The sequence below is a fragment of the Notolepis coatsorum genome, assembly GCF_963971535.1.
Source record: "Notolepis coatsorum genome assembly, chromosome: 5".
Lineage (NCBI taxonomy): Eukaryota > Metazoa > Chordata > Actinopteri > Aulopiformes > Paralepididae > Notolepis > Notolepis coatsorum.
Window position 1 is genome coordinate 100395572 of NC_140169.1, and position 15969 is coordinate 100411540.

The following is a 15969-nucleotide window of genomic DNA, read 5'->3' on the forward strand; positions in this document are numbered from 1 at the left end:
GATGGAGATAAAGAGAGAGAGAGAGAGAGAGAGAGAGAGAGAGAGAGAGAGAGATAGAGAGAGAGAGAGAGAGAGAGAGAGAGAGAGAGAGAGAGAGAGAGAGAGAGAGAGAGAGAGAGAGAAAGAAAGGGAGAGCAGAGGGGGTAGAGCAGTCGTCTGGTAATTAGAAGGTTACCGGTTCGATTCCCGCTCCTCCCAGGCAGCGTGTCGATGTGTCCTTGAGCAAGTCCTTAACCCCTAATTGCTGCCGATGAGCAGGTTGGCACCTCCGCCATCGGTGTGTGAATGTGTGTGAATGAGAAGAAAGACAGAGAGAGATGCAGGGAGCGTTAACCCCAAAACAAAAAGAAAAAGCACAAGCAGGGCTTGAACCATCATCTCTGATTCTCTGCAGTCCCACCACTACACTATCACCCATGTAATATTTATTGTTAGGGTTTATATTACTTTTAGGGCTGGTTAACCTCTTAAGCATCAGGCAAAAACGGGGATAATTTTTTCTTTTTGACGACTGCATACCTTTTTTGCAAAGCTTAGCTTTTATTTTTTTATCCATTTTTTCTCCTTATTTTGAAAGGAAAACTCCAACATTTTGTGAAATTAGCTTATTTGCCATCTACCCTGGAGTTAGACAAGAAGATGCATACCTTTTTCTTCTCTGTGCATGCAGTAGGAGTAGAAAGACGTTGGGAACTAGGCTAATGGAGGAACCTACTTCCAGTGACTGACGCTAAGCTAGGCTAACGGTGCGTGTCTTCCTACTCCTACTGCATGCACAGAGAAGAAAAAGGGTATGTATCTTCTTAGCCAAATAAGCTAATTTCCCAAAATGTTGGAGTTTTCCTTAAAAAAAAATTCCCATCCCAATTTCATGTTTCCAATTCTCCCCTCCCCTGTCTTGAACGTTGCTCGACTATGCCCCCCACTGGTCAGTTGTAGGGAGGATAGAAGCCTTGCATCACGTGTCCCCTCCGGTACACGAGGAGGCAGCCTGTCACATCTTTTCACCTGCCAGCGCGGACTCTCAGTGGCGAGGTGTAACGCATGGGAGGCTCACACTACCCCTGCTACTTCCTGTCTCTGCTGTGCAGGCGTCCCCCAACCGACCTGTAGGAGTCGCTGTCCACAACGTCCAAATCCTCACCCATCGACTTCCACCCGCTGGCTCTGCCAATTGAGCCAGTATGACGGCCGGTCCAAGCCAGAGGCAATGCTGACACCTGGATTCGAGACCGGAGTCTCTTGCATTGCATTGGTGACGAGCGCAATCTCCGCTGCGCCACCCAGCCGCCTTGCAAAGCTTAGCTTTATACTTATAGCACATGCATGAGTCTGGTCTCTTTTGAAAGGTAACATTCTGAAGTGGCTAAGTCAATAAAGAAAATCACTTTGAGTGCTAATGTAGTAGAGAAACATAGGTTTGAACACACTGAAGTAAAAGTTGTGTGTACTCACATTTCTGTTTAGTGGTTGCCAGATGCCTGTTTTTAAGTTCCAGCATAGAGGTAGGAGCGGTTCCATAGCCTGAAGTACAGGTCCACATTTTATAAAAATATAAAAATGTGTGTTTGAGAATGGTTTTGGTAATGTGTGTACTGGTAAAAGTACAGTGTGATTATCCAAAATGGCCATCCTCTGCCATTCATGCAGACGCGCAAGTTACAATGGACTTATCTTTTTTTTTGTTTTTTTTATCTTTTTCCCCCTTCTTTTTCCTCCGATTTTCTCCCATCCCAATGTTAGTCGTTATGCCAATTCCCAATCCCCTTCCTGGTCGCTGCGCACTTACCCCCCACAGTCGGTCTGGGAGAGTGGAGGCTATCACGTGCTTCCTCCGACACACGTCTAGCCAATCAACCGCTTCTTTTCACCTGGCAGCGCGGACTCTCACTGAGAGCGTGTAACGCGTGGAAGGATCACACTACCGCCACACGATCGCCAAAGTGCAATACCGGCCGCATCCTGCCATATGGCAGTGTCGCCCACCCTTTGAAACCTTATATCTAACTCTGTGTTACACTCAAATGTAACCGGGCGCTATATTTAGACGGAGCCGAGTAAGTCGCATCTGGCACTCTCGATCCATAAGTTGTGCCAAATTATGTCCGGGACCAGATGGACACCAATACTGGAAATCGCGATCAGACAATTGGAATATTCTTTTTGGAATACCACCGACCACAGGTAAGGACTATCCGACATCAATTTCAGCCAACAACGACAACAATTATTATTATTTTTTTTACCGTTATGCATATAGACTGCCCTTCCAACTGAAAAATGTCAGGATAGAATCAAAACATTAGGTAAAGAGAGAGAGATAGCCCATATTCCATTGCAGTTTGCTCCGCGGACCTATATATTTTAGCGTGGGTGGTGATGATGATGATAGAAACCGCTGTGGCGCATACAGTTGAATGCTGGTATTACACTCATTGAGGGACACGAAGAAGTCAAGTCCGATGGGATTTGGGAATCTCAAATACAAATCGGGATTGGAATAAAAAATGCATTTATATTAAACAATACAGAATATACAGCACTTCTTGGGTATAGGGTAAGCACTTATTCCCTCCCCCCTGAACATTTATGGAGATGTATGGGCCTTTTAAGTCAGTGATAAAAGTGTCTTTCAAGGACAAGTGAGCTCCTGCACTGATTATTATAGTTCAATATTTGATCACCAAAACACCCCAAAAAGCATAAAAGGGGGCCCCCCTGCCCGAAAAGGGCCCTTAAAAATCAGGCTTGCGCGCTACGCGTGCTGGGTTATCACACACAGGTATAGTGCCCTTTTCAGCCTTTGAGCACCTGCCCCTCTAAAGTCCTGTGCATGTCCCTGCAGGCAAGAAACGCCAACGCTTATTAGGATTCACGTTGCGCCCTATTACTCGCTTCCCAGGAATTATCCCGGACCACTCTGAAATTATACTTATATTCACCACGGGATAACGCGTGAACGTACGCATGAAAAAATTATCTCTTTTTTGCATCTTGGACGGAAGAAAGTCAGTGTCAAATGACCATAGTATTGTCCCCATAGCTATAATATAGAATATAGGTATAGCTCTACAAACAAGGTGATGCACTCCTATCTTTAAAAGCATGGCATAGCTACAACGGGACCCGGCTAATGGCTGGCGCTGAATGAGTTAATGTTGGGGTTATGGTTTGGTGTCTTGGACAGTAGTGTTAAGTTAACTGGATGCATAGAATCATCGTCAGGTTCACTCAAATGTATTTAAATATGAAGAGTTCTGGTTTCAACCACTTATGATTATTATAATACTATTCATACTTGGTAAATGGTAAATGATGCATTTATATAGTGCTTTTATCCAAAGCACTTTACAATTTTGTTCCTCACATACACCCATTCACTCACAGACGGTGGAGGCAACCATGAAGGTGCCAACCTACTCATTGGGAGCAATTAGGGGTTAAGTGTTTTGCTCAAGAACACTTTGACATGCTGCCCGGGAGGAGCAGGAATTGAACCGGGAACCTTCCGATCACCAGACACTCCACTTTTAATTTAATTATTGTAACAGGTCTCAGATTCGAATGCTAACTACTACTAATATGAATACTACATAATACTACATAATATTAATCCTACATAATACTTCACAGTGTTACATAATTCTACATAATACTACATATTAGAGAATATTAATCATACAATACTACTATTAGCAATATTACAGCTACTGTTACCTCTCCGTTCTCCAGGGGATGGATCTTAGAATAGAAGCTGGTACAGATGACCTCATCATCCCTTGTGTAAAATGGCGGTCCGGTACGTGGCACTATGTTGAATCTCGTCAGGCACTCTGTGTCGGTGATGGCGTAATACTGCCAGGGGTCAAAGGTCACCCCATCCAACGAGCGCTCCAAAACCCAGTTTCCTGGAAAAACAATGAGAGGTTTGGAAGAACAATGAGAGGTTTTTTGTTTTTACATCACAGAATTGATTAATTATTGAAGTGTAATGTTCTAACTTATGATAATAAATACAAACTAAGAGTAGGCCTAATGGTGTGTTTCTGGGTCTAATTTACCATGCTGTGACCTTAGCTAAATCAGTAGGAAGCTGTCTGACATTCTGACACAACAGGTAGCTGGTTGACACTGAAACACAACAGGTAGCTGGTTGACACTCTCACAGACAACAGGTAGCTGACTGACACTCTCACAGACACCATGTAGCTGACTGACACTCTCACAGACAACAGGTAGCTGGTTGACACTTTGACAGACACCATGTAGCTGACTGACACTCTCACAGACAACATGTAGCTGGCTGACACTCTCACAGACAACATGTAGCTGGCTGACACTCTGACAGGTTAGAACGGGTTTGGTGAGTGTGGTCATGAACCAGGGGGGGCAGTGCATATCCGCGATCTCCAAAAAAAAAACACTAATTTAAATAATAGAATCCTACTGTTGCTGGAACAATTAATTAATTCATTAATTACGCACATACAGTACATACCAATTGTGACCTGGCACGGTTTAGCCCGCCTTGGAGCTCACGATTCTTACTTTTCTTTTTTTATGTTGGCGTAATTCAGAAATTGGTCGAAAAGCAGATATTGGCAATTTTGAGTGCTTTGAAATGTTCTCCTTACTTTCCTTACTTGCAAAACTTGAGCCCGATTGGCCCGATATCGGGTCAAGATTTATTTCACGTCATAAATAGATCAATACAGTCCGTATTAATTAATGTTGCATTTATTCTTCAATGTAGCCAAGAGTAAAGACCCTAACCCTATCAAAACAGCAGTCAAAGTGTATATTTCAGCACTACATTTGTTTACCAATGATTTTAAGAGGTTAATACGACTTGTAAATGTGTTAATTATTGCTTGATTGTCTGTCAGTATTATTTTCCTCGCTGTGTGAAAAAACTACAGTTGTGTCGGAGGGGAGTGGCTAAGTACTTTCGGTCTCAGGTGTCGGAGAGACAACGGGCCCAGTACTTTGTTGGCGGTGTGAAAATATGCAGAGAAACATTAATATCTTTGGAACCGTTTGTGTTAAATTGTGTCTGAATTGGGAGATTATCTTCTCTCCGTCAAAATTGAAAGTGTATCTCTCCGTCGCATAAAAGGCTGGCTGGCAGTGAGCATAGAACAAGGCATCTACTCCAGTGCACGCTCCGCTGCTTGGGCATAACGGAGTATAGAGAGCTCGGGCATAACGGAGTATAGAGAGAGGGCTCTATTGGGTCGTGGATCGGTACCTGGCCGTGGATCATTTGGTATACCGGGCAAAGAAAACATAAAGTTGTTTAAAATTAAATGTATTTTATTTTCATTAGTCTTCCGGATATTTTATTTAGAAAAAATGCCACTTCTGCCCGCGCCACACTCCAGTGTACTTCACTCAGTCACAGGTTTTTAATAAAGGCTGGCTGGCAGTGTGCATACGGAATAAAGGCACAACTGTTAGATTATTGAATTTCTCTAACAAATGCATCTATTTCAATCGCAAGTCAGACAGGCTCGTGCTGCTCGCTCAGAACAGAGTAGATAGGCGCAGAGAGGCGGCTCCATCACACAATACACACATACCACCAAGCGACTGTTAACTTTATCTCACATCAGAATAACAAAGCCTTTCAAGCTCCGCCGCTCTAAACAAGCGTTTGTGGCATCATCTTGTTAACGTTTGGCGGCCCTTATGCGGGCCATCACGCACACACGTTGCCGCACTTTGCCCTCGCCTGGCTTCGGGCTGCATTTTTGCCGATCATTCAATAGATTGTTGGAAAGTTTAATTTGCCGCCTTTCGATCGTCACCACACTCAACCTATTGCATGTTTCGGGTCTCGAGTTACAAGATGAAACATCCGGCGAGCGTCATTTGACAAGCCATTCTGGTGAGTGACCACATCCGGTTGTGAGCGGTCCTGAACTGACCAGTCACCGCTGATGGCAAAAATGATTGACCACCGTTGTAGCCAAGGAGCGATCCCAGACGTGCGCTGACAGTGGGGGAAGGTGACACAAGAAGACAGGAAGCCCATTATTTTGACGAGAGCCTCTGAATGAATGGGAGCAGATGGCCATTTTGGATAATCATGCTGGATTTTTACTGGTACACACATTACAAAAGCCTTTGTAAAACATAAATTGTCCATGGTATTTTTATAAACTTTGGACCTGTACTACATACGACTTCCGGCTACGGAACCATTATGTTTTCCAGCTCCTACCTCTCAGCTGGAACTTAAAAACAGGCATCTGGCAACCAGTAAAAATAAATGTGAGTACACAAAACTTTTACTTCAGTGTGTTCAAACCTCTGTTACTCTATTTCATTAGCACTCAAAGTGATTTATCCATTCGAGCATTAGGACCATTGACAGCAGTACACACTAAGGCCTGTCCAGCAAGGCAATATGTTATATCAAGAGATATATATGTAGAGAACACATGGTGGCTGCTGCTCAGTTACCTGGACGAGGAGAGTTGGCTGCCTTGATGATCACATAGGCTATCTGGAACACCTGGAGACACAGAGAGACAGAGAAGTAAGTTGTCAATCACAGAAAAGTAACTCAATTGACTTTCAAAGAATATAAAGAAGGGGCGCCAGGGTGGTGCACCACGTATAGCACTGCGGTGCAACACGGCCGTCCCGGGTTCGACTCCTTTGCCGAATGTCTTCCCCCTCTATCGTCCCATACTTCCTCTCTCTCTCTCTCTACCGGACGCGTGAATATTAAAGGCAACCAACTTGTGTTCAGCTTTTCGTTCAGCGTTTCTCTGATTGGCCACACCAATCAATCCACTAGCACACGCCCTTGCGGCAAGAGAGACGCGGCAGGAGCGCTGGTCGAACCAGCGGTGTTCTGTTGTGTGACTGTACTACAGCGGTGTTCTGTTGTGTGACTGTACTAAACTCTTCCACCACATGACCGACATTTGACATACAGTACACCTCCTATCTATGTTGGGATTATGTTTGGTCATGACAAAACAATAAAAATCGCTACTGTTAGTAATGCTGCCACCACCCACTTCAATGACAGAGCTCTCATATTTGCAAATGCATAAACTATATCTTAAATTATGGCGATGTGTCTAATATGGCTGTCGCGAAGTCATTGATAAGCAACAGCCATATTAGACACATAGCCATAATTTAAGATATAGTTTATGCATTCGCAAAATATGAGAGCACGCCGCTGTCATTGAAGGGCTTCCTACAACAGAGCACTGCCGCTGCTGCTGCTGAAGCTGTATCAAGCCGGCGGCGGCGCACGAACGCCGGGGATAAACCACCGCATCGCCCCGCTGGCGCTTCAGGCTCAGCAGCCTCCACGGGCGAAATAACATATAACGTTACAGTTCCACACTGATGTACAGTGAGTGTCTAATATGGCTGTCGCGAAGTCATGCCTCTCCCTCTGACAATATCATAATGATGTGTTTTCTATATTATATCCACAATCATTCATCTAAAAAATTGTATGGGCTTTGATTAAACATGTAACCTACACCTACTGTAACTTACTGTACCTCTGCTTCCTACAGCACAGCAGGTAATGGCGTTAATCAATGGAACGTGAAACATAATAACGTTACGCTTTCTAGTTCAGCCGAACACAAGTTGGTTGCCTTTAATATTCACGCCTACCGCGTTGCCCGTTAAAAACCAATAAAATATCTACCAAAAACATAATTTTAATAAAATAAAAGGAATATAAAGAATATATAATAAGATATTATAAAACAAAATATCATATAACCATTTTTAAAACATTTCCCCGAAACAACGCAATCTGAGTCAATCAGGTCCTCAGTGTCTCTCCAGCCAATTAGAGCTGGAACGATTCCAAAAAATCACCAAGGCAAATGCTAGACATTGGGTAAAGGTTTTGGATAATTTCAAGCTGAAGGAAAAATTTTACTCTGTACAATGTGTCTATTGTAAAACTTTACTAGCCTACCACAATAGCACTTTGTCAATGCTTCAGCACCTCAGCAGAAAGCATCCAGTGTAAGCCTTCAGTCCACAGAGTGGAGCCGACACAAGGTAACGTTTTCATTAGCATTTAACGTAAATCTATAATTGTATGATTGCTAGTAAAGAATAAAGAATAAATTATGGCTAGTAAAGAATGTATGTTAACATAATATTTTTTTTTTTTATTTATTCTATTTATTTCCGGGCTTTCTGTATTTTTCACCCAATCCAATTTAGTCGTTATGCCAATTCCCTTCCTGGTCGTTGCGCGCATTGCCCCACTGTTGGCCTTGGGAGGGTGTAGAAGTACCATATGCAAATTGCAGAGGGTCCAGGTTGATGGGGAGGGAGGAACAGATGTAGCCCTTCACTAGCTTCTCAAAGCACTTCATGGCTATGGAGGTGAGGGCTACAGGGCGGTAGTCGTTGAGGCAAGCGGGCGTAGATTTTTTGGGTACAGGGATGATGGTGGACTTCTTCAGACAGGTGGGGATGACAGCCTGTTCCAAGGACAGGTTGAAGATGTCAGTGAATACCGGGGCCAGTTGGTCGGCACAGACTTTTAGGACGCGGCCGGGGATGCCGTCCGGTCCTGCTGCCTTCCTGATATTCACTTTTTTAAAGATCCGTCTCACCTCATGCTCTGTTACCCTGAACACTGAGTCTCCATCAGCAGACCCCCCCCCCCCCCCCATTGCCGTGGTTTGTAGGCTGGTGTTGTTATTCACAGCCTCAAACCTCGCATAGAAGGAATTGAGATCATTTGCTAAGGAGATGTCACTGTTCAGTTTGAGGGGGGTGCCTTTGTAGTCTGTCATTGTTCTGAGGCCCTGCCACATGCCTCTAGAGTCAGCCTGTTCAAACTGAAGTTCAACTTTATCCCTGTAACGCCGTTTTGCCTCTATTACTGCTCTCCTGACGTTGTATCTTGCCATCTTGTGTTCTTCCATGTTGCCTGTCACCAGCCCGGTGTTGTATGCTGATGTGCGCACTTTCAGAGCCTCACGGACGGATTTGTCTACCCAGGGCTTTTGATTTGGGTAGATTTTAATTTTGGTGGAGGGGATTGTTGCTTCTACCAGAGTACAGACATAGTCAATCACCGTTTCGGTTTATTCGTTAATATTGGCTGTGTTATCACGGAATACACTCCAGTCTGTGCATCCAAGTGCAGCTTGGAGTGACTCCTCTGACGTCACGGCCCAACGCTTAACCTCTCGCGAGACCACCGGCGTTCGCTTGAGACTTTGTTTGTACTTTGGCAAAAGGAAGATGGCGGCGTGATCGCTTTTACCGAATGGACTAAGAGCCTGTGACTTGTACCCATTCTTAAATTGCGAGTATACATGGTCTAATATGTTCTCGCCTCTGGTGGGACAGGTCACATGCTGATAGAAATTCGGCAACACCTTTTTAAGACGCGCGCTGTTGAAATCACCCAGAACCAAAATGGCAGCGTCAACATTAGCTGTCTGGAGTTTGTTTACCTCGTCGTGAAGTTTTGAAAGTGCGACCCCAGTGTTCGCGTGTGGTGGAATGTACACTCCGATGAGGATGATGGACGTTAACTCTCTTGGGAGGAAGAAGGGTCGACATTTTATCGTGATAAACTCCAGGTCTGGGGAGCAGTGGTTAGACAGTTCCTTTGTGTTGCCTAAATCGCACCACTCCTTGTTTATCATGAAGGCAATGCCGCCTCCTTTCTTCTTTAGTGACTCTTCTGCCGTTCGGTCCTTGCGGAGAACGAAGAAGTGGTCTGCCGGTTCTATTGCGTGATTCGGGACATCTGGACTCAGCCAAGTTTCTGTGAAACAGAGGACGTTACAATCCCGAATGTCCCTCTGGAATTGGATCCGTGCTCTAATGTCGTCCAGTTTATTTCCTATCGATTGCACATTGGCCAACAATATGCTGGGCAATGTGGTTCTGTGTCGTTTGGACCTCAGTCTGTTTCGGACCCCGGCTCTCTTTCCACGTCTTCGCGGCGGCTTCTCCTGGTCTTGGCCATGGCCATAACAAAGGATCTCGGCGGGCCATTTCTGCTGTTCAGCGATCCGATCCAGAGAGCAATCCAATCGGTAAGTTTTCCTTAATCCAATGTCAATGATTGACTGACGGTCATACACATATAATGCACCAACAGTTGGTGCAAATAAAACTCCTAATACTATAAAAATTAACAAAAGAAAGCACAGTCTCGACGGAGCGATCAGAAAGGCAGCCATCAGTGCAGCGCCAGTTCTCTCATAAATGTATACCCAGCACAAAGAAATGAATTAGCAGTTGACACTGCGAGATCCAAACTTAACTAGACTCAACATGGCCATAGGCACAGCTGCACTGCATCAGGTACAATCAAGCCCACACACCTGCCGACCCATGAGGCAATTAACCACAGGGACCAGGGATTGACAGCTATCCCTCACAGAGAGGTGAAATAAAGCAAAAATAGACAGCTGTCCCTCACAGAAAGGTGAAATAAGGCAAAAACCATGACAGCCGGCCTGTGTGACTTGTGTGTGGAGTCCAGAGTGATTGCATACGGATCCATCACTGTGATGGAAGGTTGCAAGTAGAACCGTGCTATCAGGCTTCACACGGCCATTTATGAGGCGATCATTAGGACAGCCTGGAAGGGGTTTCTCCCTTGGATCCAAGTCAACCACAGAGTAGAGATTCAGCATCTGGAAGAAGCCCTTGAGAGCATCTCCACTTTCCACAACAAAGTGTCCCAGGCCTCCTTCAAAGCTCTCATGGATGATGCATCTTGCACTCGTATCCTCCAGCTGTGGCCATTCATTGGCAGCTTTCTGGATGTCTTACCTCGTTATGGCTGAGATCATGCTAGGTTTGCTTCGTGCAGTAAGAGAGGGGGATTGGATGATGCGCCTAGCATCAATCTGTGCTATGATCCCATGGTGCTTTGCTTATGACAAGCTGAATTATGCACGTTTCCTACCATACTACTATGCCACAGTGACACGTATGCCCATTGATCATCCAGAGGTGCACCAGCAGTTCATGCAGGGTGGCTTCAGTGTCCAGCTTGGTAACCAGAATCCTTTTGGCCGGATCCCTTTGGATCAAACCATTGATGAAACCGTCAATGGAGATACCCAGACAGCAGGAGGCACAAAGGGCCTTAGCCTGAAACGGGCTGCTGTGGGGATACACTACCTGACTTCTGAGTATAGAATAGAAATACTTTAATCATCCAGAGGGAAATTTGGCACCAAAAAAATCGCTCACAGTAAACATTTTGTTAGACAAAACAAATCACGAATAATAATAACAAGAAATTGTCTAAGAATAAGGAATAAAATAAGCCTAAGAATAACATAATAATAATAAACTACGGTCTGGGATTCACATTTCACATTTCCTCTGTTATGTATGTACAATCTAATATGAAATATACACAGTAAAACATACAGAGATCTACATTAAGTGTACAGTAAGTGTAATATTGACAATGTTGTTTTAAATGTAAAAGTCCAGGGCCCTCATGCATCAACGTGGACTTTGAACTTGACCTACTTCCACACGTAAGCACGGAATGTAGAACTAGCGTACGCACAGGGAAGTCGGCATTCATCACACGTGCGTACGCAGGCTCTATGGTCCTCCGTGTTGATGAATACCACTTTGTTCTACCGTCAATGCTCGTGCATGATTATCCATATATGGTCATGAAAATGAGGAAACACCCCCCATGGGATGTGAAATAATGGACCGACCCGAGCGGGACTCCGAGAAACTCCACGGAGAATTCACTGCTGTCGAACCAAGAAGACACTATCGCGTATTGTGATTTATGGGATAAATAAAAGGCGGACTTGTAAACGGTGATGTCAGATATCAACGGCTCCCTAAAACCATTGCTGCAATTCTGCCTGGACAGCTCAAAATACTAATAAAGACCGTTCGTTGACCACTGTTTGGCGCTGGTTGTGTGTCATTATAACCGTGCTGTATGAATGCCTTTATTAGTTGTGTTCGATTGGCTATATGATTTTTAGAGGCATCTATTTTGTTGTCGGCTAATAAAGACCGCGCTGGAATATGACTGCCTTTTCCCGTGTTGTTTGATTAATACCCACGGATTAAAGTTCTCCTCAATTCTATTCCAAATCGCGATGGATCTCCCGTCAATTTTCTACCTGCTGCATATGATTTCTAGAGGCATACTACAATCTATTTTGATGTCAGTATTGGGTAGCCTATATAAACAATATAATACGAGAGCATAGAACAATGAATCTCACTGCATGTATGATGTATCCTGCCTTTCAATACATGAACTTGAATCCCATCATATAGTCTGTCCACTATCTGCATGGTGTCATTGCAATGCGTTTTCTATTCTTTCTTGTACAGTAAAAAGGGGGAAGAACACTATATTCATATGACTTATTCTGCTTACAGCTTCGAAATTCCACTTGTTTCGTTTAACGTAAAGCCTTTCAAATATAATCAAAACGTTCCCGTGTTTCGGCGGTCTGTGCGCAAAATAATAACGAGTTGAGCTTTATGATTTATGATGAATTGAAAATGGGGGACCCTGATGTAAACAAGACGAAAGTTGGTCTGCATCCCCAATTAACAATTGTATGTACTGAGCTGTACTGTACTGTACCCATTCTGCAATCTGTTAATAAACTTTTCAATCAATCAATCAATCAAGCTACGCGGAGCGCAGTCAGTCAGTAGCCTACACCCCGTATATTCCGATAACGCTATATAAACCATGAATGAATGAATGAAAACTTTATTAACAGATTGCAGAATGGGTACAGTACAGTACAGCTCAATACATACAATTGTTAAGGGGATGCAGACCAGAGAAAGACTTTCGTCTTGTTTACATCAGGGTCCCCCATTTTCAATTCATCGTAACATATATGACATGCTGCATTCATTCTGAGAGAAAGATCTATTATTCCAAATGCTATTTATAGGGTTTTGACCATAATTACACTACTGTTGCTATCTTACAATGAACTATAATGAACTACGGTTCATACAGAACATCCAGTGTTATTATGCACAGAAGCTCATTTCCTTGTTGTAATAATATATTCTACCACTGGGAGCTAGGTACGCCAGGTCTGAAATGTGCGTAGATGTACGCACGAAGTCAAGTTCAAGTTGAAATTGATGAATCCCACTCTTTGCTTAGAAATGATCGTACGCACAGGGTAAGCACATATCTGTGCGTAGAACACGTTGATGCATGAGGGCCCTGGGCCCTCATTCATCAACGTGACGTAGAAAATGTTCTATTTCCACACGTAAGCACAAAATTTAGAATGAGTGCATGCACAAAATAAACGGGATTTACCACACGTGCGTACGCAGGTTCTACGCACACCTGTCATGATAAATATCACCTTGGCCCTGCGCCGAGGCTCGTGCACACTTTCACGTATTTGCATACCAAAACCGCCCCGATTAACCATATACGGTAATGGACACCCCCATGAAATGTGGAAGAATGGACTAAACCGAGGGTGTTGTACACTGTCGGATATTATATCTATTAACTTCCTAAAAGACCATTGCTGCCTGGACATCGCAAACACTAATAAAGACCATTAACCACTGTTTTGCCGTTGCCCGTTAGTGTCATTAATGCATGCTGGAATAAGAATGCCTTTCTTAATTTATTTTTAATATTAATAATTATTATAATACAATAAAAGACAGCTCCGTCTTTTAATACACATATATTGTACAGTAACGTCAAATAAATACTACAGTCCCCGCTGAAATAAAGGTTCTGCACGCACATACCAGCAGTGATCTACAGCATAAAAGATAGCCACTTTATAATACTATTCTGAGTAGATAATTCATCTGTATCGCAACAGAGTCACGGATCTGGTCGGGGCAGGTAGCATTATGTCGGGAAAATCTTTATGAAATAAACAAAAGTGAATTAAGGAATTTAAAACGAAGTTTAGCATATTAAATCGTTTTATAAGCTTATAGCTTTTTTCGTGCTGATTTGGGAAGGGTCCAGCTGCAGAGCCGGAGAGCAACTCTCAGGGCCAAGATAGCACTTATACTATTTTGAGAGAGACAGCAGAGAGACAGACAGCAGAGAGACAGACAGACAGACAGACAGACACTGTTCCACAGTGTGTGTGTGTGTGTGTGTGTGTGTGTGTGTGTGTGTGTGTGTGTGTGTGTGTGTGTGTGTGTGTGTGTGTGTGTGTGTGTGTGTGTGTGTGTGTGTGTGCGTGCGTGCATGTGTGTGACTACTAGTCTAATAGTAGAGACTCAGCCCCCCCCCCCCTCTGGACCACCTCCTAGTAGAGACTTCTCTAGGAAGAAGACGAAGATGAGGATTAAGGCGAGACACTGCAGGTGAATAGGCAAATATACTTTTTTTGTTGATTTTGAGATTTTGTTATATTTTGCTTCCTAAACATGTCTTCTATGAAACTAGTGACAATAAAACGTCAATAACACACATTTAGTTGTTCATTTTACTTCATTTTGCCTTATTGCATCCATAAATGTCCACATTTAATGGGGAAGTGCCTCATTTGCATATATAAACATACATTTCAGAAAACTTGTCTCTACTATAGAGGTGGTCCAGAGGGGGGGGGGGGGGGGGGGGTCTCTACTGGGAGGTGGTCCAGAGGGGGGGGTCTCTACTAGGAGACTAGTGGTCACACACACACACTGTGGAACAGTGTCTATCTGTCTGTCTGTCTGTCTCTCTGCTGTCTGTCTCTCCGGCTCTGCAGCTGGACCTTCTCAAATAAGCACGGAAAAGCTTTTAAGCTCATAGCTCCAATTTGGGTCCCAAATTGCGGTACAAATGAAGGAGGTGTCTCGGGTAGTGGACTCTAGTTAATATTATGTTCTCTCTGCAATTAGACTGCCCCTCATTCATTCATTCATCCCTATCTGATGCTATCTCTGAAAACAGTTCCTGCGAGCGCAGTCAGTGCACCCGATAACGCTATATATATAAACCTGCATTCATTCGGAGAGAAAGACCTATTCCACATGCTATTTAGGGTTTGACAATAATTACACTAATATCGCTATTTCACAATGAACTATAATGAATTACGGGGGTCATACAGAACACGTCAGTCAAGCCTATTTCCGCGTTGAAACTAATGCATGCAACTGATCTATGCCGTCCGTCTGCAGTCCCCATATTCTACCACTGGGCGTCAGCTACGCATGCTCCGAGCTGTGCGTAAATATAAGCACGAAGTCAAGTTCAAGTTGAAATTGATGAATCCCACACTTTGCTTAGAAATGGTCGTACGCACAGGTTAAGCACATATCTGTGCGTAAGTCACGTTGATGAATGAGGGCCCAGGAAGATGGTACTGTCACTCTGTGCTCAGTGATGCAGTGAGGCACAGGGATGCATTGTAAAGTCTGATCAGTCTGATTGTAAAGGCTGTCGGAATGAAGGACTTCCTGTGTCGTTCAGTGCTACATTTGGGGAGTGTTAGTCTAGCACTGAACATGCTCCTCCTGTCAGCCAAGTCTGTGTATAGTGGGTGGGAGGGGTTTTCCCTGATGGCTTAGCAAGGCCGCCACCACCGCTAGAGCCTTCCTGACCAGCCTGTTTGCGTCCCCCGCTCTCAGTCCGCTGCCCCAGCAGCCGGTCACAGCGTACAAGAAGGCGCCCGCCACCACAGACTCGTAGAACATCCTCAACATCCTTGTACAGACGTTGAAGGATCTCAGCCTTCTGAGATTAGATTAGATTAGATTCACTTTATTGTCATTACACAGTACAAGACAGTGCAACGAGATTTTGTACGTCTAACCAGGATGTGACAATCAACAGTCATTTGCAATATAAAACACATATACATAAAAACTGTACAGTAAAGTGCAATGGTTAGCACAATGTGAAATGGTGAAAAATATACAATACAATACAAAATACAATACAAAATATAATAAAAAAGAATCATTAAAATAAAGTCTACATAAGCTATGGCTATA

The 15969-nt window shown here is 43.8% G+C and overlaps 1 protein-coding gene across 1 annotated transcript in view; it reads right to left on the bottom strand.

The window, feature by feature from the left end:
• The window catches only part of lama2 (laminin, alpha 2), a 384202-nt gene that overhangs the window by 213706 nt on the left and 154527 nt on the right, over window positions 1–15969 (bottom strand). Inside the window, 2 exon segments of the mRNA XM_084314199.1 lie at window positions 3718–3908; window positions 6466–6517. Coding sequence (XP_084170325.1) covers window positions 3718–3908; window positions 6466–6517 — 243 coding nt within the window.